General features: G+C 40.1%; 1 protein-coding gene across 3 annotated transcripts in view; it reads right to left on the bottom strand.

The window, feature by feature from the left end:
- Positions 1 to 26,196, bottom strand: part of ROS1 (ROS proto-oncogene 1, receptor tyrosine kinase) — a 113,434-nt gene extending 87,238 nt beyond the window's left edge. For all 3 annotated transcript variants that reach the window (XR_007128215.1, XM_047734437.1, XM_047734436.1), the window contains exons 1-9: positions 25,497 to 26,196; positions 18,067 to 18,111; positions 17,160 to 17,219; positions 15,342 to 15,368; positions 10,621 to 10,681; positions 5,541 to 5,689; positions 5,186 to 5,324; positions 1,985 to 2,186; positions 1,255 to 1,331 (exon numbers count right to left, since the gene is read on the bottom strand). Coding sequence is in view for 2 of the 3 variants with exons in the window: in XM_047734437.1 (XP_047590393.1) it covers positions 1,255 to 1,331; positions 1,985 to 2,186; positions 5,186 to 5,324; positions 5,541 to 5,689; positions 10,621 to 10,681; positions 15,342 to 15,368; positions 17,160 to 17,219; positions 18,067 to 18,111; positions 25,497 to 25,619 (883 nt within the window). In the remaining variant the exon portion in view is untranslated. The remainder of the gene's footprint in view (positions 1 to 1,254; positions 1,332 to 1,984; positions 2,187 to 5,185; positions 5,325 to 5,540; positions 5,690 to 10,620; positions 10,682 to 15,341; positions 15,369 to 17,159; positions 17,220 to 18,066; positions 18,112 to 25,496) is intronic.
- Positions 26,197 to 26,900: the final 704 nt, after the last annotated feature.

Here is a 26,900-nt window from a genome sequence, read left to right on the forward strand (position 1 = left end):
ATCAAGTAGGCTTTATATGTATGTGTCCCTAAACGCTGACAAAATCAGACCACATAAGGGATCACCATTCTCAACGTCGTTGGGCCACCCGGAGCTCAGCTCATTATCCACAGCCCTGAGAATGTGAGTGCTCCAGGGAGGTGGTCCAGCCCCAGCCAGACTGGGCTATTGCATAACACCAGACAGACATCAGTTGTCTCTTTTTGGTCTTCAATTATCTCTCCCTTTGAGGCCGGAGAAAAGTCCTTAGAGCAATGAAATCTGAGGACTGCAGAACTCTGCTTGACGTCCCACTCAGCTGGAGACTGGTGCAGGGTGAGTCCATGAAGGGCAATTAATTAAAGTTATGCAATAATTGCAGGAACAACAGCCTTAAACCTGCTCTATATTTAACTCGTCCTTCGGATGCTTCTTGCATAACAAAAATGCCTCTCCTTTCCTAGAGTCCTGGAACAGCCAAAAAACCAAAGGCTGGTGATAGCAGACACTCAATACCAAAGACGTGTGCAGATTGGGGCAAGGGCCATCCATTCAGCAAATAGGAATTCTGGTGAAAATAGAAAACAGATTCCTAGAATTCTGAATCTGTCTGTGTTGTTCAAGGCTCCTACTTGTGTCTCCAGAATATTTCCAGTGCTTCTTAGAAAGCATTTTCATTTATTATTTTTCCCACACATCAAACAGTAAGTATTCAATCTCTCAGGCACTCATTCATATGCCAAAGTGAAAAAAAATAGTACTTACAAAATAATAACAAAAGCTAACTTGGTAGATTGAATATTTAAAATGGTAAAACTTAAATTATTAAGACCAGATACATTTAAAAACCTAACGGAGAATGGAAGAAAAAGGTACCTGATATGTATTCATTGATGATACATAGTACAAAATGGGGGAGGGGCAGAAAGATGACACATATCCCTAAGCACTCAAGGTAAGTCATAATCATGAGTGATTTCATCTGAAACTAAGGATTCGTATGAGGCCATTTTCTTATCCCTATATTTTTCATTCAAATTCTGAAATTCCTACATGCTCATTTAAAACCTTTGGGTCCAATAACTTCTATTTGGTCAACTACTCAATGGGATTCATTTAAAATTGGAGCTTACCAAGTCCCAAAAGACAGTATTGATTTGGGGAGAAGAGATAGGGTTCTTAGGACAAACCAGATGAGCCAGGACTCTGAGATCGGAACCCACCCTTGCCACACCCCCAGTTCCCGAGTAACAGAAGGGGCACTCGAGGCTGTACCTGCTGAGGATAAAGTGGAAATACTAGATTCCGCTTCCGGCCCCTCACCAACTTCATTTACAGCAGCAATGGAAAACCTATTCCAAAAACAATTTAGAGAGATGTGTTTCACATGGCATGGTGTGAACATGAGATAAAAAGAGAAGGAGCAATAATATTTCTATTTAAAGAACAATGTGGCAATGTATGTATCTAGTTACCCAGTCCCAGGGCTCAGCTCTGAGATAACCATCAATCACGACCTTGTTTGCGTTCCGCAGAGAACAGCTCAGGGTCACAGGGGTCAAAAACTGAACTCTGCTATCTGCATGACCCCCATTCCTACCCTAATTTAAAGAGGCCTTAGTAAATGCTGGAAAAGCTAACAATAATAAAATAATCCCCCAATGGTTAATGAAAAAACACCACTAACAGAATTTCACCTCTTTATTTTTTTCCTGTCGGGTTAAATGAAGAAATGGTATTTATGGTGTTCGTGATGTCTTTATGCGTGCCTATTTGTAAGGACCCTCTGAATACAAAAGAAATACTTCAGAATGTTTTTGCTTAGGACACTGTAGTCCAACAAACATACAAACTTGAGGAAAATTACAGTAACGTCAACCCAACAGCACAAAGTCAATGAGAGTTTTCCAAATACATTTAAATGACTTTGGGGCCATATTTCTTAAATAATGATCATGCCCACAGCCATGCTGGCTCCGTCTTCCTTGCCTTACTTCGTTCTTACCTGTAGGTGGTATTTGGTAGAGTGGAGTAAAACTGAAAACTGGTTCTCTGTGTCCCTGAATCTAATTGTTGATTTTTGCTGGTCAGCCTTAAGTTATAACCCAAAATAGGTCCTCCTGGGAATTGGGGTGGAGCCCAACTGACTTCCACGGTGTCTGGACTCGAGCTCTCAATATTTCTAATGGAAGGCGCAGTCTCAGGAACTAGAAGAGGTAATGGTGACATGGTGAGCAGGAAACTGTACAACCAAAAAAATGTAAATAGCACGGGAGAAAGACTCTTATCTTTTGAAGTGTAAATTAAATATTTTTATTAATATTTAAAATAAGGGATAGAAGGTGGTACTACAGCTAGGAGCTGCAACTCTTGTTCCCTAAATGAGACCAGTTGGCTACCTTCCTAAGGGCCTCTACCGAACGTTATTTCCTTTGCATTTAATTTATGAAGGGGCAAGGATGCAAAGAGGATAAATGGTCTAGAACAAAGTTATCTGAAGTCTGCAGAGATCTGAGCAAGTTGAAACTGTGGGGTGGGACCCAGTTCTTAACAAGAAGAGAATCTATAACAAAACAGGAGTCAATGATTAACAGGAGTTGAAGGAAGTAAATCTAAATCGTGGGCCTTTTCACTCACTGGAGTGCTGGCTAAAGCCTGACCAGTCACAGCTGAAGATATGGGCTCAGATAAGCCTGAATCAAAACAGTGTGCCTCCCTCTTGCAGACATCAGCTCTGCAGACCCCTGAAACCACACCCTTTCATTTCCTCTTCCTGTAGAAAGACACACTCTGATGTCACTTCTTTCTTGTGTAGACTTCCCTCCCTTGAGCACTGTTGGCAAACAGTCTCCGTCGGCCACACCTGACTCAGGAGAGTTGGTAGAAATAAGACAGTGCAGCCTTCACATTGGATGAGTTTTTAAAAGGCCTGTTTAGGGGCACCTAGGGGGCTCAGTCTTTAGTTAAAAGCTCTGCCTCAGCTCAGATGGTGATCCCAGCATCCAGGGATGGAGCCAGAGGGTAGGGCTCCCTGCTCAGTGGGGAGCCTGCTTCTCCCTCTCCCTCTGCCAGCCATTTCCCCAGTTTGTGCTCTCTGTCTCACTATCCCTCTTTGTGTCAAATAAATAAATAAGATCTTAAAAAAAAAAAAAAAAAGGCCATTTATTGATCTGTCAACCTTTCTCCAGTATGATTCCTCCTTAACTCTCAGACCAATCTTTGGCAAACACAAACATCATTGTGTCCACTTCTCGGCTCCCTGCACTCAGTCACCTTGGCGAACCAACGGGTATGAATCATCTTTCACTAATTGAAATCAAGATGTCAAAAAACCCAATTCATTAGGGTCAATGCTCGGATACTATCCACTCCACTTTGAGCAAGTTGGATGCCACCCACAAGGTGAGCTGTGATTAATGTCCGAATCTCTCCCACAAAAGTCCTCCCCGAAAGGCCAGTCAGGGTGGGCAAGATATTCCTTGCTTATTAACCATTCTACTTGGTTAAGAAATTATTTTCATAAGGGCCTCAATTAAAAGGTAATAATACTACCTAAATCATACATTTCCCATCATGAAAGGAGAAGAGGGCCATGAGGCGTGGATCACAAAACAGGTAACTATACGTTTTAATGTGGCTAGAAAAGTGAGAAGAGGGGCACCTGGGTGGCTCAGTGGGTTAAAGCCTCTGCCTTCAGCTCAGGTCGTGATCTCAGGGTCCTGGGATCAGGCCCCACATTGGGCTCTCTGCTCAGCAGGGAGCCTGCTTCCCCACCCCCCGCCTGCCTCTCTGCCTACTTGTGATATCTGTCTGTCAAATAAATAAATAAAATCTTTAAAAAAAAAAAAAAGAAAGAAAGAAAGAAAGAAAGAAAGAAAGAAAGAAAGAAAGAAAGAAAGAAAGAAAGAAAAGTGAGAAGGAATTGAGGAATGAGATCTATCCACGGAAATGTCACCCAGTGTAGGTCTAGAATACCTGGAGGACATGAGGGCTTGTGAATCCAGAAGAAAGGCTCGGAACCAGAAAGCAAAATTTGCCTTCTTATTATTTTGATTTGACTAGCCATGGGCCCTGGATCATATTACCTCTCCAGAATCAGAAAATCTCCTGGCACTATTGGAATACATGAGGCATTGCTTTGAACAAAGAAAGATCCATGTATTCCACTCCAATCTGGAACATTTCAAATATTGTTCTAGCCAGTGTCTGACTCAAGCTTTGGAGGATGGTCAGGGAGTAATCAGGAGAGGTGGCCACACACAGCCTACAATCTGATAAGTAGTAAGGACCGTAAATCAGGGAAAGGGGAAAATGCCATCACCAGCTTCTCAGCTGTCTAGCTGTGCGTAGGTCCACAGCCTAGTTCAGTGGTCCACAGCCTAGCTCAGTGTGAGGCTCTGTGCTCACTGCCGCATCTCCAGAACTGAGCAGTCAGGACACCTAACACCTGGCCTGGAGTACATCCACACAGGTCCAGTCAGCTAACCTCGAGGGGAAGGGCACCACAGGACACTCCTGCAATGTCCAGACATGCATTCCCCTAAAATGCTCTAGGTTTGACCCCTTTACCTGGTGTGGAAGTCACATCTTCAAAAGAAAAAAATCAGAAACACTCCAAGATAGATGCAATGTTTTTTTAATATCCTGGCTGATAAAATGTCCAAGTATTATCCTAACCTCCAGGTTGGCTACTGTACGCCTGGCTTCCCAGTCTCATTCTCTCACAACTATCTTTTTCAGAAGCATGTGAAACAATTACTTCTCTGCTTTCAAACTGTCCTTAACTGTTAATGGCTTATTGAGGCTTATTCTGCTACTTTATTTAATACTGTGACCTGACCATCTGTCACCCTTGTGCCCCATTTGCAAGCCCCTAATGGACAGATCCTGTTCAAAATGCCCTTCTTACCATTGTACAGAGCAGCACTTTCCCACTTACAATATACTTTTGTTATTATATTATGTTAACTGCTTAGAGCATGTCTTCTCCACCAAAAGGTGAGCTTCACAAGACTAGGGAGTGTGGTACTGATCACAGAGCCATGCTGAGTCCCTAGAACACTAAGGGGTACATGGTTAGGTACTCAATTACTGGATGGGTCAACGGATGAAGGAATAATTTATTTCATTATTTAAAATAGAAACAAACTAAACTTAAGCTTTGGAATCGTCTCCTTATTTCATGAGCAATAGAGACACACCATACCTCCATAAGGATGAGTCCTGTAACTGGGACTTGGTGGAGAATACAGCTGTAGCTGGGCTGTGAAGATCCAGACCACTCGGAAAACATACTCAGTGAAGGGGTGCAGGGGCTCCACCACGTATGAGAGCTTGGACACAGCCTATGTCAGGGAGAGATTAGTAATCAGCATTTATAGAATTCCCTCTGCACCGTGTGGCTCAAGACCACAGAGGAGTGCATCTAATCCAACCACTCATCTTATACTTGAATCTTCTCTAGAATGTCTTTATGCCTATAATAATCTGTAGCAATTGGGAACTTCTAGTAATTTGAAAAAAAAAAATCTATGTGCATGTACGTAGGCAACTTTTCATACCTCAGTATAAGTCCAGCTTCCAGGAAGTTGTGCATATTTCCACTGAATGATGTATTTTACTCCAGAGATGTTGGCAGGTTTCCATCGTAAGGTCACACGGTGGCTTCCAATGGAAGAAGCAAAGGGTGCGGTGGGGAAATTGGCATTTTCTGAGGGAGAAAACAGGACTTCATTCACCAAGTCCCTCTGTCTGTCAAGTCAGGAGATAGGTGTCTGTTTCATGTCGGGCTCTCAAGAGTCTCTGGTCACAACTACATATTGCCACAATAACTTACCAGAATAATAAATGATGCACATACTCAGTTGGTTTATTTTTAAAAATCAGTTAGACAGTCTGGCATCTTGTTTTCCCATGGAATTCACTACTTTCATTTTTTTACAGGTAAGCAACATGGAATATTGTAGTTTTCTCTTACAATACACCTTCCTTGCTAGGTGCCAAGGGCGTGGATGGTACCTATCAGAACCATCCATTGTTCCAGAACATGTATCCCAAGACGTTTGTTAAACTTTACACTACAATCCTGTTGCTGTTGCTCATCTTGTCAATAAATTATTATTTTTTTAAGATTTTATTTATTTGTTTAACAGAGAAAGAGACAGAGAATAAGCAGAGGGAGTGGGAAAGGAGAAGCAGTCTCCCTGCTGAGCAGGGAGCCCAATGTAGGATTCAGGGCTCAGTCCCAGGACCCTGGGATCATGACCTGAGCTGAAAGCAGAGGCTTATGCAATGAGCCACCCAGATGCCTCCCAATAAATTATTTTTATATGTTCAAGTAATTCTACTTCAAATGATTCTATATTCAGTTGTTCTATATTATAAAATATTTTGTGACTTCTAAGATCAGTAATCTTGATGTGGGAAACAAAGGCAGAAGAAAAATTATTAAACTTCCTTAATACTTATAGGCCATTGGCAAGTCCTTGAAAGAGGCAGAGTAACATTCCTCTAGGGATTCAACTGCCTCAATACTGACACTTTGGTAAGAGCAAAAGGCAGTCTTAGCCGGACTCCAGGTACCTGAAGATCTTCTTTAAGTATAAAAATTCTTTTAGAAACTTCCTTTATCTCTACTCCCCAAGATACATGTTGGCACTCATCCTCCAAGCATATGACCCACTGATCTATATCTGGAGGGTCTCATAACTAAGGTTTTAGTGGACAGTAATAAATTACCTTTTCCCAACAGTAGTTAACCCTCCTCAAGGTCCTGAAAAATTTGCTTCCAAAATTCAGGAGAGACTTATGCTATCCCGAGACCCCTCCCCACTTGAAAATATATAAGTCACCACCCCTCAGCTCTTTCTACCCATAGGTCCTATCCCTGTGCTTTAACAAAACCACCTTTTTGCACCATAGATGCCTCAAGAATTCTTTCTTGGCCATTGGCTTCAAACCTTAAAGTCTTTCCTACATCAGTGTTACAACTGGCAACACACACTTATTGTTGCTACTTCCGGGCCATGAACAAAAGGCAAGAATTTGGAATGGTATGTTCCACTGGGATGAAGTTATTTTACTCTACTTTTTCTATCTTCCAAAATTGTGACCGATACTATGCTTCAGCTTGCTCCCCCCCCCCCCAGTTTTTAATTGTGGTAAAATACACATGACATAAAATTTACTATCTTAACCATTTTTAAGTATGTTCATGGTTCTGAGTACATTTACATTGTTGTGCAATGGTCACCACCATTCATATCCAGAACGCTTTTCATCTTGCAAAACTGAAACTCTTCATTAAACATTAACTCCCCATTCTGCCTCCTTGTAATCCCTGGCAAACACCATTCTACTTTCTGTCTCTATGACTTTGACTACTCTAATACATCATGTACGTGGCATCAAACAATATTTGTCTTTTTGTGACAGGCTGATTTCACTTAACATAATATCCTCAAGGTTCATCCACATGGTAGCAGGTGTCAATTTTCTTTCTTTGTAAGGTTGAAGAACATTCCATTGTATGTATGTATACATCAAATTTTCCTTATCCATTCATCTGTCAATGGACCCTTGGATTGCTTTCATGTGTTAGCTATTGTGAATTCAATGAGAGGTGTATATCAGTGTATAAATATCATTTCAAGATCCCACTTTGAGTATGTACATACAGGTGGAATTGCAAGATTCTATGGTAATTCTGTCTTTAATTTTTTGAACAACCGCCATGCTGTTTACCACAGAGGCTGTATAATTTTACATTCCCACTAATGGTGGGCAAGGATTCCAACTGCTTCACATCCTCATCTAAACTTTTATTTTTCTGGGTTGTTTTTTTTTTTAAGGGTAGCAAGTCTAATGAATGTGAGGTGGTATTTAGTTCTAGTTTGGATTTGGATTTCCCTAATCATTTAGTGATGTTAAATATCATTTCATGTGCTTATTGACCATTCATATATATTCTTTGGAGAAATTATTCAGATCCTTTGCCCATTTTTTAATTGGATTGTTTGGTTTGCTTGGTTGTTCAATTTTAGGAGTTTCTATATATTCTGGATATTAACCCCTTATCAGATATATGATTTGCAAATATTTTTTCCATTCCATTGTTGCCTTTTTGCTCTGTTGGTAGTGTCTGATGATGTATATATTTTTTAAATTTCATGAAGTCCAGTCCATTTCGTCTTTCATTGCCTGTGCCTTTGGTGTCATGTCCAAGAAGTCATTGAAAAATCCAACGTTGAAAAGCTTTTGCTCTATTTTTTCTTCTAGGAATTTTATAGTTTTAGGTCTTGTATTTAAGTCATTAATCCATTTTGAGTTAATTTTTTCATATGATATTCTATAAGGTCCAACATCATTCTTTTGCACATGGATCTCCAGTTTTTCCAGCACCATTTCTTGAAAAAAATTGTCTTTTCCCCATTGAAAAGTCTTGGCACCGTTGTCAGAAGTCATTTGACCATCTATACAGGATTCATTTCTGGTCTTTGTTCTAGTCCATTTGTCTAAATGTCTATCTCTATTACTGCGATACATTTAAAATCAGGAAGCGTGGGTAATGCAGCTTGTTCTTCTTCTTCTTTTTTTTTTTTTTAAGATTTTATTTATTTATTTATTTGACAGAGAGAGACACAGCAAGACTGGAAACACAAGCAGGAGGAATGGGAGAGGGAGAAGCAGGCTCCCCGCTGAGCAGAGAGCCTGATTCAGGGCTCGATCCCAGGACCCTGGGATCATGACCTGAGCTGAAGGCAGCTGCTTAATGACTGAGCCACCCAGGTGCCCCCACCTTGTTCTTCTTTTTAAGATTTGGGGGTCTTTGGAGATTCTATATGAATTTTCAAAAGGATCTATTTCTGCAAAAGATACTGGGATTTTGATAGGGATTACATTAAATCTGTAAGTTGCTTTGCTTTAAGCATTGACATATTAACTGTATTTTCTTTCAATCCATGAATATGGGATGTCTATTTATGTCTTCTTTAATTTGTTTCAGAAATGTTTTATAATTTTTATTTTATAAGTTTATCACCTGCTTGGTTAAGTTAGTTCCTAAGTATTTTATGTTTATTGATGTTATTGTAAATGGAATTGCTTTGTTAATTTCCTTTACAGACTGTTCATTATTAGCAAACAGAAACGTAGCTGATTTTCCTCCTATTGGGGACGGCACAATTTCTCAATATTATAATCAGACTGGGCACCATCATCAACATTTCCTGTTCCAGACTGAGTTTTTTATGGTCTTTGCTTTTTATCACAGCAATCATCAGAAAACTCAACATTGGGGCGCCTGGGTGGCTCAGTGGGTTAAGCCTCTGCCTTTGGCTCAGGTCACAATCTCAGGGTCCTGGGATCGAGCCCCACATCAGGGTTCTCTGCTCAGCGGGGAGCCTGCTTCCCCCGCCCTCTCTGCCTGCCTCTCTGCCTACTTGTGATCTCTCTCTGTCACATAAATAAAATCTTAAAAAAAAAAAAAAAAGAAAACTCAGCATTGCAAAGATTGCTATAGAAAGGAATGTACTGCATTTCATTGTTTATACCATAAACTACCTCCAACTGGTAGTTCCAAGGATGTCCAGAAAATGTCAACTATCCTGTTTCCCTTGAATGTTCAAAATGCCCCATGCCTTCCTATGAGGTAGATAAAATGCACTGGGGTAACTCGGTACACAGTTTGGAAGCCACAGAACACAAATTTTATCCATATCTAACTCCCACTGCACAGTAGGAAAAGAATGTAACATAGTGATATATCTCTGCACAGAAATGTCAAGGTGCTTCTGTCTAAAGGACAGAAGCAAATCAGGACAGCAAGGCAAGATCCTCCCAATTTCTACTGGCCACCAAGAGCAAGGAGCAAGCCTTTGAAACAAAGACTACAATTTATGGAATAATCAATCATTTCCCTATCTGAAAAGAGCTATCTATCTCTTACTGGGAGGAAGATCCTGGAAATTCTGGAAGAGAAAACTAGTAACACCGAGGTTGTGACTTATCAAAGAGTTGGTCCTTCAGAAACCACTAGAGAATTAACACACTAGGACAAAGCCATTTAGACACACCCAACCTGCTCTGAAATCAGACAGAGGGAGCTGGACACATACAGCTTAGTACCCTACTTACTCAAAATCTAAAAGCAAGAAGTGTAGCTTCTATACATTCAGTGAATTTCCCGGAGCCTTGTAGGGATCTATGCATGTTGTAGCTACTCTATTGACTACCTGGTAGCCGAACAATTAAATGCACATTAAATAAAATATTCTTGTGTTTTGGGTTCATTAAAATAGTGGCATTTCCTGACATCAATCTGCTTAGGATCCATAGTCGTTTCTTTCATTAGGATAGAAGTGATTTCACTTACCGAACTGAGGGCAGAACCTCAAATTCTAAACCTCAGTCAGGTGCTGTGTTCCCCCTATTTTCCCCTAGAAGAAGAGTCTTCCTGAGTTTCTATCACAATGGCTTCCACATTTGAAATCACATCATATCATATCATATCATATTATTTATAATTTTTTCTAAGGCTGAGATGTAGAAGTCTAAACATTTGAAGAGATGGCCCATTCTCCTTACATATGTCCCTAGAGTGGTATCCGGTATTTTGAATAATCATTGCATATGACCGCTTACCTAGCACTTCTTCCTCAAATGCACCTTTAGCACTGCTGCAGCCGACCTCGCAGGATTCTCGCTGTAGAGACATGTACCAACCCAGTCAGTGTAGCCTTCCTCCTGCTTTTGCTGATACATTTCAACTACATCGTGACATTCAAGTGCCTGGTATATAAGTGTACCTTTCTATCAATTCTTTCAACGGCAATCCTTTAAGTTTCCATTTGCTAGTGGGATTAGAAGAACATCTTTCAAACTTTTCCAACCACGTCCCAAATTCCAAAAGACATTTAACAAACAACATATTACACACATACATGTTGGGGGGAAAAAAATCTGGAAACAGTACTTACTTTTTTCCCCCTTTTTTTAACACTTTTACTGAGGCATATTTTGTATGCTATAAAATTCACCCATTTAAAGTACAGAATTCAGTGTTTTTTAATATATTCACGGAACTGTGCAATCATCGCTACATCTAATTTTAGAACAAGTTCATCCCATTAAAAAAATCCCATACCTGTGATGCAATCATACATGTTCTGTTCTAGTCTGTTCTTTCATTTTGTTTGTCGTGACTCTTTATTCACTAAGTTGATTTCATGATCCTCTAATGAGTGACATCCCACAATGTCAGAAGGCGCTGAGTTCAACAATGCAATTAAATGTTTGCCATCTTGGTCAAAGGTTTAGTGAGTTAATAACCCGAAAAACTCTAGCCTAAAATGATGTCTATTTATTTTATATACTCATGCTTTGCTTCAGAAATTAAAAACTTACTAAATTTCATAGTAATTTGGACATTTTAATGAATATCTTAATACTAATGTTACATTTTAAGGTCTACGAAAATCTAGTAATGATTAGCATTTTACTTCATTAACTTAAAAGAGTAAACATTTTCATGACCCAGACATAAACTTCCTGCAACTCTTAACAGATGCATTATCATTCGTTAGAAAGAAGGAAGGAGGGAAGGAAGGAAGGAAGGAAGGAAGGAAGGAGAAGGAAAGGAAAAAGGAAAAGGAAAGAAGGAAAGGAAAAAGAAAAGATAAAACTTTTGGAGAAAAGGCACAAATTTAAGACCATAACACAATCATGATCCATCTTCCTGCTTTCATTCAGTTTGCATTTATAATACCTAGGACAACATGCTATTGTTTCTCATGGAGATAGTGGAAACCATGACACAATACATTCGCCCTAAACATCCCAAGTAATTTGCAAATACTAGCTGCACAATGTTTGACCTATTCACTCAAGGGAAGTTCAGACTGATAAACTCGGGTTTGCTTAGTTAAGGATTAATTTAAATACCTCAGTCTGGGCTCAGGATTATTTAACTTAAGGGCTTAGTATACTTTTCACATTCTTTTTGCAGGCTCCAATAAAATGCTTGTTGAATAAATATACCAAGTGGCAACAAAATTATCATGTAACTGGAATTTTTTTCCAAGCAGTAAAACCAAGGAAGAAGAAAGGAAATAGAATAGAGTTTATTTGAAAATATTGCTAGTCCTGACTATCCAGTAAATTGTGGGTTTATTTTTCCTGCATCTTTTCAGAGGAAAATATATAATAAAATTCGGATCTATGTAAGTGTTTAACTATTTTGTTACTCTGTGAAGCTTGTATTTTTTTCAGTTTTATTGAGATATAATTAACATACAAATTGTGTAAGTTTAAGGTATACAACATGTTGATTTGATACATTTATATATTGCAAAATGATTACCACTATAGCATTAGCTAACATCTCCATCCCATCACGTAATTACCATTTCTTTTTTTGTGTGAGGACATTTAAGATCTACTTTCTTGGCAACATTCAGGCATTGAATGCAGTATTATTAGCTATTAGCTAATAAGTTAGCTAACAAGTTCACCAGAACTTGTTAATATTAAAACTGGAAGTTTGTATTCTAAGAAGTTTAAATGTTATATCAAGTGGAGGCAACACTATAAATTAGATTCTCTCCCTCTCCCTCTCTCTCATCTAACATTGGGCTTAGAATGACATTGTCCAGTGCTCAAATTGCCTAGAGAGAATCTAAAGGTGGTCAGATTTAAGGAAATCAGAGAATCTGAGCCCAGAGCCCCTGGACGAGGCATGTTTACAGTGTATCCCAGGCCACTGAGCTACCATTCCCATTGCAGAAGCCAAGTTCATGCTTCCCAAGGGCTACATCAGTCTGCTGTCTCTATTATAGTCCACACTCCAATTTCTCCCATAGTAGTAAAACCAAGTTTCATCCCTCTAGCTCCACCCTGTATTTTTTTTTAAGATTTTATTTATTTATTTGACAGACAGAGATCACAAGTAGGCAGAGAGGCAGGCAGAGAGAGAGGAGGAAGCAGGCTCCCAGCTGAGCAGAGAGCCCGAGGAGGGGCTCGATCCCAGGACTCTGGGATCATGACCCGAGCTGAAGGCAGAGGCTTTAACCCACTGAACATCCAGGCACCCCTCCACCCCATATTTATCAGGCAGGTACACATGCTGGCAATGGCTTTTCTTACTCCTGTAACCCAAGGAGGACATGCCCACCCCCATCCTGGGATGCCCCTAATACAGCCTCTCCACATGAATTGTGGCTTCCTTTCCTTAAAAACTATTCATTCATTCATTCATTCATTCATTCATTCAAAAAATGCTTATTGAGTACATACTTTGTGTGTGTGCCAAGCACTGGTATAGGCTTTAAGGATCTAGCAGTAAGCAAGACTGATAAGTTCCCCACCTTCATGGAATTTACATTCTCTTAGAAGAAGACAGACATGGGGTGCCTGGGTGGATCAGTTGTTAATTGTCTGCCTTCAGCTCAGTTCTATGATCCCAGGGTCCTGGGATCGAGCCCCACATCAGGCTCCCTGCTCTGCAGGAAGCCTCTTCTCCCTCTCCCACTCCCCTTGCTTGTGTTCCTGCTCTTGTTGTCTCTCTCTCTGTCAAATAAATAAATAAAATCTTAAAAGAAGAAGAAGAAGAAGACAGACAATGAGTTAAAAAAATAAATAAATAAAATACATTCTGGTAACAAGAAGTGCTATGAAGACAATAAAGCAAGGTAAAGGCATAAGGCATGACCAGGCAGGAAGGAGAATTTGTCTTCTCAGGGTACTCAGGAAGAACCATGCAGAGAGGATCCTGGAGCAGGACCTGAGTGACTGCAAGCATCTGGACTCATAAAAGGTCTTAAGGACAAAAGCTAGGAGGCAGGAATGTTCCCTCTATATTCTAAAGAGGGAAAAGCCCGTGTGGCAGGCAGAGAACAAGGGACAGGGGGTGCAAGATGGGGCCCAGCAAAGGGTAGTTCATAAGCTTTCTCAACAGCAATGCAAAGCCATAGAAAGGTTTTTAGGAACAATATGATCTAATTTGCATTTTCAATTAGCAGGGATAAGCCATCTCACTGGCTGACATCATTTTCCAAGTTATAGTTTGCTAACTCTTCCAACACTATTTCCTCCAAAGAATGTGTGCAGAAATTCCCAGCTTCCTAGGTTGAAGCATTAATGGTTGAAGAGTTGATTTCCTCCTGCAGGTATGGGTTCTGAGTTCAGAACCCACACCTACAGAACTCAGAACTCAGAACCTGAGTTCAAACATCTAGTCTCCATAGATCTATCTCAATCTCTGTACCTCTATAGCATGTATTGCTGTTCAGTTCTACTTTATTTAAAGTGTAAAACAGCCCAGTATACAAAGAAAAGAACAGAATAATAATGTGAGTTATAATAGAGAGAAAAGCTTTATGTCATATACACACAGACGGCAGGCAGCACACTGATCACCAGGAAACTACCGCATTAGCAATCCAATCTCAGGCTGCTTCTGAGCTTGAGAGGCTTGAATCATCCCTGACTTTCTTAGCACTATCTTCTGAGGGATGGTTTTGGTGGGGGAGGGTGGCAATGTTACTTTAACCACATAAAAAGCTTCTCGGGCAGTTTTTGATTTTTTTAAATTTCAATTAGGAAAGACTTACAATTGTTTTTTTTACATATGGAGTAAATTCTGCCTCCCCCCCAAGCCCCCCCCCCATCTACTCCCAGGGGAATATCACTCAGGCACAGAGAAAGCACAGATTATTGAGAAAATAATCCAATGTAACATTTTGTGTTGTTTATTTTTATTCTCTAGTAGAAAGAAACTTTTTTGTTTTACTAATGGATGGTAAGTTATATTCCTTTCCCAGGCAGAATAAAATAGTTCTGTCCTTTCGTTTCAAGGACATTTAAATAGAATACAACATGGGCTTTAAACTGAGAAATAATATATTTTCTCCATAAACCTCTCTGGTTGATCTAAAACTAATTCTGAGGACCATAGAATCCAGAACAGTTGAAGAAGATCAAGTAGGAAAAAAAATCAAAATCCCTAAGGTCTTTCTGAAAAAGAGGAGAAAATCCAGTGCAGGGGAGGAGCCAGCAGAGGGAGGGGAGCTGAGAAAAGAGACCTGAGCAGCCAGAGTCCGCAGGAAGACACTTATTATCATAGTAGGGAAAAAACAATAATAAAATATCTTAAAAGCTGTGCTTTAAAATGTTTTCAAGGAGTTTGTTGAAGAAGGAAGAAAATTGTAAATACAGTGTTCTTTTTTAATATACATATTAAATGATAGACTACTGTGATTTATTATGAAGGCTTAGGTGGCTTCTTCATTCTTATTTTAATAGCTTTTTAAATCTAAGAGATAAAGACATGGGGTTTGATGACATCTGTTTTGTGCTTGCCAACTCACCTCGCAAACAGGGGCATAGGTTTCATTCTGCACAGGAAAAAAGAAAAGTGAAATTACTTACAATCCTTAAGTCTGTAAATAATTTTAATGACACTTTTTCAAATTAATTTCTTGCCCCACCACTGACAAATAACCAATAAAAACAATCAAAATCAAGGAGCCCAGAGCTGGGCCTTCAGTCCAGGCAAGCCACTGTATGAACAGCTGTAAAAATTATGTTTGCAGGGAGCCATTGGTTAAGCAACAGACTCCTGAACTTGGCTCAGGTCATGATCTCAGCATTGTGAGATGGAGCCCATGTTGGGCTTAAATTTTCCCTCTCCCCTTCTGTTTGCATCTCCAGAAAAATGATGCAGTTTGATGTCTACTAGAAAATCCCAGTTGACCAAGAGGTGATCTGCGGTGGTCGGGGTAAGAAAATGAAGAGGTATTGGCAGATGCCCAGTGGAGACAGAAGCTGACATGGAAACCACCAACAGCTCTGGCTAGCAAAGGTGCCCCTGCCCCTGTCTGGACTGGCTGCTCTGGTGTCGACTGTACTGCCTGGACTGTCGCCAGCATCAGATGGTTCTTCCCACTCAGTAACCTGGCAAGTGCTGTCTGAGCACCTACTGTGTGCCTCTCACGGTGTTCTGAGAAACAGACAGTGGGAACAAGAAAGAGAGACCCCTTCTGATGGGCTTACAGGTCAGAGCAAAAGACAGCAAACACAGACCAAAGGATGATTTCCATTGGAATTCATAAAAAATGGCACCAAAGAAAGGTAAAAGAATTCTTAAATGTGTTATAGTTCCCAAATCCAGAAAATGCCCACTCCACTTTTTGGTAACTCCCATTTTATGGGGCACATAGTCACAAATGTGAGAGTAAGCCTAAGCCTGTTCCAGAGACCTGAGCACAAGACCATACAAGAAAAGCTATGAGCACCATTTGGAAGGAGAAGTTAATGTCTTTATTTAAATCTCAACAATAGAGTTTCACTTGTTAATAGGAAACAATATTAGGATTACCCCAAATCACCATGATTCAACCTCAGACCTGAACAACCTGAACAAAGGAATCCACTCTTAAAAGACAAAATTCTTATTCACTATATCAGAGTAATGACAGTGTATCAGGCACAATACAAGAGGGAGATTCTATTATTATCCTAACGTATTGAGGGGGAAAGTAAAGTACCAAGAGGTGAAGTTCCTTAACCAGTTACACACTAAGTGGCAAAGCTGGGATTAATTAAAAATTAAAAATAAAGCATTTGGGGATGTATTTTCTATATAGCATGGAGTAAACAAAGGGGTTTGTGACCTCTGGATTAGAATGCTGCCATGTTACCTACAGAGAAACTCCCAACACCACCTAGGGCATTGCTGGCCAAAGTGTCATTCAGGAACTACAAGCATCACATCACCTGGGAGCTTGTTACAAGTACAGAATCTCGTGTCCCGCCCCAGGTCTTCAGAATCAGAATGAGCATTTTATCAAGATCCTTAGATAACTGAACTTCAACATTTGAGAAGCACAAGACTAGGGAATTTGACAAGTGCCTGACATTCTACTAAAAGGCCATTATAGTTTAGAGCAATTATGGGTATTCCTGTGTTCCACAGTTTGCATTCACTTCCCCGGGTCTCCAGTTGCATTAATAGCATTTATCTCAATTTTTCCACATTTTTATGTACCAGTCAGGCTATCATACTTTTCCTTTAGAGTCATGCAAACTCCGTGAAAGCCAATGGAAATTCAAATGGGAATCCTCTTAGATAACTTTTCTCTGGAAAGTGATATTAGTACCAAAACAAAAATATAATTAATACTTACACATTTTAAAGCACAGTTTTCCTGCTCTACAGAGTTCCAGAAATGACATCCTTGGATGCACTGCAAGAGACATAATAAGAGAAAATGGTGACTAGAGAAAGGTGACTTTTTCTTGCCACCTGATTAGTGCCACATAGTAACAAAATGTATCTACCCAGGAACCTGTGGACCTTTGCAATCCTAAGCAGACTTCTCCTATTTCCAGGCAGAGTAGGGCTTGGGGTGACTCCCTGCAAGGCAGCGAGGTTGCTGAGCAGAGGTGGCATGGGCAGGCCTAGAACCCAGAGATCACCCAAACTTCAAGGAGCACCCCGTCCCCTGGGTAGCTGGCAGCAGAGAAAGTCCTGGATACCATGGCATCGAGCATATCATGGGTCCTGGCCATGTCCTCGCACAACAAGCAAAACTCAAAACTGGGGACTCAACCAGAAGGCAGCATACCAAAACCGGAAGAAGTCCACAGTTGGAGAAGTGTGTTCATTTTGAGTCACTATACAGTAGTTGAGTAAGTGGATACAGGTGCAAACCAGTAATAAAACCATAAATGTAATTGTTAGGAGAAACACTGGACACCATCTCATCCAACCCTCTGAGACAACAGGTAATAAAACGAAGTCTCAGAAATATTAAGTAATTTGCCCCAAGCCACACAGCCAAGTAGAATCAAAGTCATGGAGTTGGCTTAGTCCTGTGTGTTCCTTCTTCCTAGACACGCTGTGCCTGGGTTCATCTTTTGAATATTCTGTAATTTAGACTTCTTGCTATTTTCAGTTGAACTTCCTCCATCAAGGACAAAGAAATGAGACTCTACTTAGGAATTATTCTTATTGTAATAAAACCTGACCATGGTCCCATTCTTATCAAGGCAAACACCATAAACTTCCTGACAGTGGAAGTGCTTACTCACCGGTTCACTCAGATTGTACGGCGCGCCAACGTCAAGCTGTCGGCCCTGAAGTGAAGAAGGAGATCAGAAACACCAGCTATCAATCTTGTGTCCAGTACAACTACCATAGCTATTTTAAAAAAAAAAAAAAAAAAAGCTTCCTGGAATAGTGTTTTCTAACTATAAAGTACAATGTTTTAAAGTCATTAAATCAGTCATGAAATCTGGTAAAATGTCAATGCACATTATAAGATGGAATGCCTGAGAATTCTGCAGAAATTATCAAGGCAGAGCAGGGGGGCCGTAAGGAGTGGTTAAGGACCATGGACATATTCTCTCACACTATATGAAGTAAGCCTGTGACTTTAGTCAATTCATCAAGTCAAAGGATTCGGGGGTTAAAGACGAATTATGGTCAGGTTTTGTTTTTTTTTAAGCAGTCTAAGAATAGTGAAAAAATATAAATTCAGAATTTCACATATAGTAAAACATCAGATTACTCTGGTTTTTTTCCTCATATTTTCATAAATTTTAAGAACTTTTTGTGCTGGAAGAATATAAAAGAAATAGGAACGAAGGGGGAAAATCTTATAAATTGTCCATCCTCTCCCGGTTGTTACGTGAGTAGAGTCCTTGATAAACTGAAAGGCTTACAAAGGATGACAATATTGGGTCTATGATGATCAGGTATGTGTCAATAGTGTTCTATGGATAGATCTAATTGTCAGCATCCCTCACTGACTAACTTAGAAATATGAGTAGAGGATAACTAAGTGAATACTCCTAGTACCTCTAATTGGTACTGCTTGGAATATCCCCTGAAAAGTCGCAGGATTTGAAACATTGAATTGAAGAGATGATTAATCCAGCCAGGAGCATGCCATCTGACCTTGGCTGACCCAGCACTATAAGCAAGATGTGTTCCAGGAGATGATAGAAAATCCAAAGGAGCCCTGGAGGTGTTTAGTTTCATTTTTGTTTTTTAAGATTTATTTATTTACTTCAGAGAGAGAGGGCGCAAGCAAGCAGAGGAAGGCACAGAAGGAAAGAATCTTGATGAATACTCCCCACCCAGCAGGGAGCCTGGTGCAGGGCGTGGGGCTGGATCCTATGACCCATGAGATCATGATTCTTGAGATCAGGACCCAAGTGGAAACCAAGAGACAGATGCTTAACCGACTGAGCCATCCAGGCACACCCCACTCCAGGTGGTTGAAGCCTCTCTTGAGGGCTTCTGAATAGCCCTTGCTTTTCAGAGGGAAGAGAAGATCCGTTGAACACTAAGTTCACTGAGCATTCTCTCCCCTTCAAGGTAAGAGCCATTCATTTCGGCCTTCACTCTGTACTTGGAACAGTCCAGAGGGATAAAAGGTCTTCAATAAGTACATACATAAGGAATAAACCCATGAACTCAAAATGGCCTATTACATAGGAATGCTCCAGAAGCCCTGTCTCTTGAAAGCCTCCTCCAATGGCCTTGCACTCTGGGGTTTCACTTAGGAAGTAATCAGTCACAGGAACCAAAGAACCAAAGTGGCTTTTTCCCCTGCCATTTGATGTGGGAATGAAGATTGCTCTTGCCTCCATTCCCTAATTACATTTGTACAGAAAGAAGGATGCTTCATGTGTTTTGATTTTTGATAAGAAATACTCAGAGAGTCAGAACTGAATCTTTTAGATTAATTTTGCAGCCATGGGCATAATAATTCTTTGTTTCCAGGATTTCATTCAAAAAAAAGCTTTTGATTCCCCTTTATATGATTGAACCACAATCATATACAATGAAGTCTAAGAGGGAATTTGCAATTAAATTTTTTCAGATCCCTTCAAAAATCCGTTAGCTCACAAAAACAAAACAGAGGTTGCTGGGTAGTTTCTGCATTTCATTTTGAACAGCGGGCCAACAGAGCTGTTTCTTGGTGACCATAAAGTCACATTGTAACAGTCCTGAGTCCTTTCATTGGCAGCTCTCAAGACTAAATTTAACAGGCTGAAGAGAGAGCCACCACAGGGCCTTGAGCAAGGTAGCTTCAGGAGTCAGGTCTATGGGGTGATGAAGAAGATGCTGTCAACCGTCATCCTCAACATTATTAGAGCTACCATTCAGCGAGTGATCCTATGTTCCGACAGGTTACCAGATGTTTTACACTAAATCTTATTCAACCTCTCAACGGCACTAGTAGGTATGTATTATTACTAACCCCTTTGTACAGCTGAGACCAGGGAGGTTTAGTGAAGGGCTCAAGAGTTAAAATGTAAAGAAGGCTGAGAGTTGTCTCCAGACCCTGTCCTCTTAACCAAAGTACGATGCTCCCTATGATCTGCACCAAATCCACAGTCCTCCCTTTGCAGTGAGACTCCTCCTCAGTTTACCGTAGCACCACCTCCTCCAATGAGCTGCTTGAAACCCACAATCCCAGCCCTGGATCCTAAATCTTCTTAACCATTTCTGCCACTTGGCACAAGTTTGTCTCTCCCGCCACCCCACCTCAGCCGGAACTGCTTTCATTTCTTTACTTCCTACCCTAGGAAATGAAACAGAGCAATATGGTCTGCATTTTAGTCCCATATAGGACGATTGCGCCTGATGTGACATTGAAGTATTCTCATCTGACACATAAATAAGATAGTATTTAGTGCATAAAGTTCTGTGAGGATTCAACTAAATAATGTACTATTAGAGTACAGTGCCAGGCACTGGGCATCTATTAGTAATATGAGGTGCAAACAACTTTCCCAAACTTATCTCTGCTGAGTGATGCAATAATCTCTTCAGATATATTTCTTGATGAGCATGAGAGCACTGGTTTATCCCACCTTTGCCGACTATGAATGTTTTTATCTTTGCCAATTTGATAAAAGCAAAGTCAGTCATTCTGCAATTCTGTGAGGCTGCATACTTATCAATAGGTGTTAGCCATTTCTGCTTTTTATTTTGTGAAGTAGGGCTTCATGTTCTAAACTTGTTTTATTTTTCTTTAAGATTTTATTTATTTGACAGAGAGAGTGAGAGAGTACAAGCAGGGGGACCATCAGAAGGAGAGGGAGAAGCAGACTCCCCGCTGAGCAGGGAGCCAGTGAGGGGGTGAAGGCAGCCGCTTAGCCAACTGAGCCATCCAGGTGCCCCTAAACTTAATTTAAATACTTTTTTATATATAAGGTTTGGTTAAAATTCTGTTCATCCTATGTAATATTTTTCCCATTTTGGGGGCTTTTTCTTGTGCTCTGTTTATTGTCCAATATTTTAAGTTTCTAAGTAGTTAAATTATTTATAATTTCTTGTAGGGATTCTGTATTTTTGAAACAGTCTTCTTAAGGCATTGCCACTCCAAGACTGTAGGAATATTCACTTCTAATTTATTCCAACGTCTCTATGGGGTGAAGTCTTATTTCGTTTTGTTTCGTTTCTGTTGTTTTATCTAAATTGCAGTATTTTTAACAACTCCTGGAATCTATGTGAATCTGATAGTATTGTTAAGGAGTTAGGTTTTTTAAAATTTGCCTGAACTTAAAAGAAAAAAACTTTATTTTTGGGGTGCCTGGGTGGCTCAGTCGGTTAAGCGTTCAACTCTTGGTTTTGATTCAGGTCATGATCTCAGGGTCATGAGACTGAGCTCTCCATTAGGTTCTGCGCTCAGTGGGGAGTTTGCTTCCCTCTCTCTCTCTCTCCCTCTGCCCCTCTGCCCCTCCTTCTGCTCTCTCTCCCTCAAATAAATAAATAAAATCTTTAAAAAAAAAAAAAAAACATGTGCTCGCTTCGGCAGCACATATACTAAAAAAACAGACTTCATTGTCAGACCCCACACAGGCATAGCCACCCTCATTATCCACATCAGTCACCAGAATGGTAGTTTTTACCAAGGATAGATCTACGTGGACACAATAATAATCTTCTGAAGTCCGTAGTTTACCTTAGGGCGCACTCACAGTTGTATATTCTGTGGGTTTGGACAAATGTATACTGACATGTATCCATCGTGATATTGTACAGAGTATTTTCACCGTTTCTAACAATCCTCTGTGCTCTCCCTATGCATCTCCCCACCACATACAAACCCGCTCCTGGCAACCACTGATCTATCTCTTCATCATCTCCATCGTTGTGCCTTTCCTAAAATGTCATGTGTTTGGACTCATCCAGTATGGGGTCTTTTCAGGTCAGCTTTTTCACTTAGTGTATGTCTTTAAGGTTCACTCCATGTCTTCTTATGGCTCGAAAGCTCATGTCTTTTCAGCTCTGAATAATAGTTCACTGTCTGGATGTACCACAGTTTGTTTATTCACTCACCTACTGAAGGAAGGTGTTATCTTTTATGGTAAACGAACAGCCCCACTTTGGTTGGAACTGCCGTCTTTGTCATATTCCACACTTCCTTCTGTGCACAGCTTCCCTCCCACACTGTATTCCCTCTTACTGATCTGCCCACCCCTACGCCAGTAAAAACTATGCTAATTCCTGGATATTTTGTGGCATTTTTGGATTCTGGTTCTGTTCTATTATCTTGGTATAAAGTTATATATAGATATACAAGAAAGATATTGATGCTTGTTCTTTTTTTAATTTTATTTATTTATTTATTTATTTTTAAAGGTTTTTATTTATTTATTTGACAGAGAGATCACAAGTAGGCAGAGAGGCAGGCAGAGAGAGAGGAGGAAGCAGGCTTCCTGCGGAGCAGAGAGCCCAGGACCCTGAGATCATGACCTGAGCCGAAGGCAGAAGCTTAACCCACTGAGCCACCCAGGTGCCCCTTGTTCTTTTTTCAAAAACAGGATAACCTCTGAACTCTAGTTTCTAATGCCTTGCATTGAATTGAATTGATGCTTCTAACAGAACATTTCTCAACTCTAGTTCCTGAGTCGTTGGGACTTGCTACTCAAAAAAAAAAAAAAAAAAAGGTTTTATTGCTGAAGAAGATCAGAAAATTATGATTAAACAAAGCCATTAATATGCTGCTGTGCCCTGTGAATCTACACAAAGCTGGCAAGAAGCATTCCCATAAACTATTTGACTGTTGATGTCATTTGTCTCTTTTTCACGAAGGCTGCCACCATACTAGTGTTCTGAAGAACCTTCATTCTTTTTTGTTCTCTGCAGCACAGGCACATATAACTCAAAAATATTAAGTCAGTTACTACATTCAACTAATACCTACAGATCCCTCAAATGATATAAATTGTTCATGCTCAGCATAGAACTATGATCTGTGTACATTAGGACAGCAATTCTAAACTTTCCTTTGTATAAGACTCTGTGTTTCTTTTTAAAAAGCAAAGATGCCTCAGGGTCAAGAACCACCCAGTGAAATCAAAGATGACCTTCGCAGCGAACGTCCGGGCTTCAAAGAATGGCACACATGAACAATGCGAACAGTATCATAAACTCGAGCACTTTACATATGCTTCCCTTGATCCATGGCTATATCCACTGTTCATTGACCTAGCTTTTGTCCCTCCAGGCCCTGTGTGGGAGGCCCAGATGGAGAACATTGATGAGAGGCGCTCGGCAAATTGGCAGACCATGTCTGTCCCAGTGGCCACCACATCGGCGGGGCCTGTGTCTGTGGGTGGTGAGCGGAAGGCAGTGCAACAAAGGAACAGAATGTCTGTTCCTACTGCCTGAAACCCAAGAGCCCACACAAAGATAAGACAAAACTAAACATAACTAAAAAATGAAACAAAACAAAACGGAGACTACAGTAATGGAAACAACCAACATCAGCTTTGACAGTAAGGGGAAACTAACAAATTGTGGTGGACATTTATAGGATGGGAATATTTTAAATATACTGAAGATCCCATTTCCATAAAAACGTCAGGGTGTAGGAAAAACTTACAAGGTCATGTTAGGTGAAAAAGACAGATGCACAACTGTATGTAAAATTATATACATATTTGAAGAGAAAATGCATTTTTATTTTTCTTCTCTACTTCTGTATCTCATAAATATTTTGCAGCGAATATATATTCTAATCAGGGAAATTTTTAAATTATTCAATAAAGAATACAAATGGGGCGCCTGGGTGGCTCAGTGGGTTGAGCCTCTCTGCCTTTGGCTCGGGTCATGGTCTCAGGCTTCTGGGATCGAGCCCCACATCCAGCTCTCTGCTCAGCGGGGAGCCTGCTTCCCCCCTCCTCTGTCTCTGCCTGCCTTTCTGCCTACTTGTGGTCTCTGTCTGTCAAATTTAAAAAAAAAAAAAAGAATACATATTATAGTCTTTTTTTCCATGTTTAAGTTTGGATTATGACTCTCAAAGCCTAATGCATACAATCCCACCTTAATGGCAATAAGATCTTCAACAGTGATTTATATAAAATACCAAACTTTTTAAAAAACTGCTACTATCCATAGAAAGCTTAAGTAGGGGCACCTGGGTGGCTCAGTGGGTTAAAGCCTCTGCCTTCAGCTCAGGTCATGATCTCAGGGTCCTGGGATAGAGCCCCACATCGGGCTCTCTGCTCAGCGGGGAGCCTGCTTCCCCCCTCTCTCTCTCTGTCTGCCTCTCTGCCTACTTGTGATCTCTGTCTGTAAAACAAATAAATAAAATCTTTAAAAAAAAAAAAGAAAGAAAAGAAAAGAAAGCTTAACTAGTGTTTTAATCTGTAATTTAAATTAAGCCAGAAGAGTGTAACACAGATAATTAGCCCTTTTATCCGCCCGGGACTTCTACCCCCAACACTTTAGCATAACAAGGAGTACTTTTATTATTGGAAAAAGTAGGACTATAAGTAGCTCATAAGCTATCAAGCTATTTCCTTTGTCTCTAGATAAGAAGAGTACATCTTTCCGTGGCTAGAAAATATATATATATATATATTTTTTTTACAATTGATTCAGGGGCTATTTGAAGCACAACCACATCCCAATAACTGAAAGATATGGAACATTTTATAGGGGAAGAATATCCAGAAAACTCATTATTGAAAAAAATTACAAATGCACAGGTAGAAGTAAAGGAACTTAAAAACAAGTCTTGCTTTTCAAATAAAACGTTGTTTTATCTGCATCTGCTCCCTTGGGCATCCACCTCCCCATACAGCCCTCCATCCCCACCATAAACGCTACTGCCGTCTGCAACTAGGAGGTATGGCCCTATGGCCAACCCTATTTCTTGCTTCAATAAAAACAAATGGTTTGGAAATAGACAAGTTTAAATTGATATTTTAAAAACGTGCACAGTTTACCGCATGTAAGCCTCTTTAAGCCAATTCTTATGCCCCCTCCCCCACAGGGAAAAAAAGGAAATCTATGAGCAGATAACTTAAAGAAACAAAATAGCCCTCCCTAACTTCTGTAATTAAAAACATTCCTAACTTATTTTGGGGGGAAAAAAAAATCTTTCTTGCGGTGCTACCACGTCTCATGAGAAAATCATCCACTCATTTTTAACAAGCTGAATTCTACACAATCCAGTTCCTGCAAAGAGAAATATTAGAGCAGCTGAACTTACCAGGTCAGTTACACATGACTTTAGGCAGTAGTTTAAAACTGTACAATGTATCAGAGAAATCCATATGCCGCCAAGAGTCGCAACACTGATAAGTTTCAGAATCAGCCAGCAAATGTTCTTCATCACTTCACCGATGGCGATTTTTAGATGACCATTCTTCTCATTTTCTCCATCCCACTGTATCAAGTTCTTTAAGTTTCTGTTGAAAGAGTGGCTGGTGGAGGTTGGAGTTTTGGGTGTATTTTTTTTTTTTTGACATGTGAGAATATCTTTGCCTTTTAAAATAACATTTAAACCATTTACTCTAGACCTTTAAATCCTAGATACCGTGTAATAGTCACATAAGAGCTATTTCATACTGAGTTTCCTTTTACTCAGAAAGCATCTAAAGGTTAGATCCTAGCAGTGAGCTTCGCATGGGAAGTAAACGATGTAGAAAAGGCAAACTGCATTTCAGCAAGTTTGTGACACTTGGCACCGCCTGAAACTGGAGCTCTTCGGACCGTCCACAGCTTCACTTCTCTGGGCTTGGTTCAGCTCAGCAGGCAACTGGGTTTTTGACCATCTCTGCTGTAGCAGACAGTGGCACCATTATAATGAAGACCCATCCGAAAAACAAACGATGCTGCAGAGGGGAAAAACAGAACCCTTTGAGACCAATACATCTTTCAAAATGAAAAAGCAAACAAAGCCAAAATTAATAGACAAATACTCCAAGGGTACGTTACAGACAAGGAAGTTTGCTAGAGTACTTTGAGAACTTTGCTACATATTAACCAATATACCGCCTTATCAAGTCTATTGAGACAGAGAGCTGAAACTAGCCACCACAGACCTGATACATGCGCAAGCGTAGCTGTCTGGAAAAGGAAATATTGTACAAATTTCAATTAGCCTTGCATCCAGATAAAGTTAAGGATTTGAAATCTGCAAGTTACAGAAGTGAGTCATTCTGGAGAGCTACTTTTTAGGTGGCTGAGGATTAACTCTTTCAGGCCAGATAGTTTTGTGTTGGTGTCCTTTTTTATGACTTAAGTATCAAATAAACTTCCATGTGGTCTTAAATAAATTGTACTAATGGAACTTCAGCTTTCCTTATTGGAATGAGGTCTCATGTGAGCAATACAGGCATGGGTTTTTTGTGTGTTTTGTTTTGTTTTGTTTTGTTTTCTGAGCTGAGCATCTTCTAGCAAATGTTAACGAAACTGGTGTACAACATAAAGACAAATGGTATCGACCCCAAAATCGACCCCTAAAGCTTGGTTTCATGAAAAACTTTCCCATTGTCCACCTAATCTTTGCTCATTTTCTGTATTTTTAGGATTGTAGGTTAAAGAATAGACAACTCTCCAATTTCTCGGTCAGAGGAATATGGCCATCTTTCTACAAAATATACATTTAAAT

Source organism: Lutra lutra, chromosome 6, assembly GCF_902655055.1.
Source record: "Lutra lutra chromosome 6, mLutLut1.2, whole genome shotgun sequence".
NCBI lineage: Eukaryota > Metazoa > Chordata > Mammalia > Carnivora > Mustelidae > Lutra > Lutra lutra.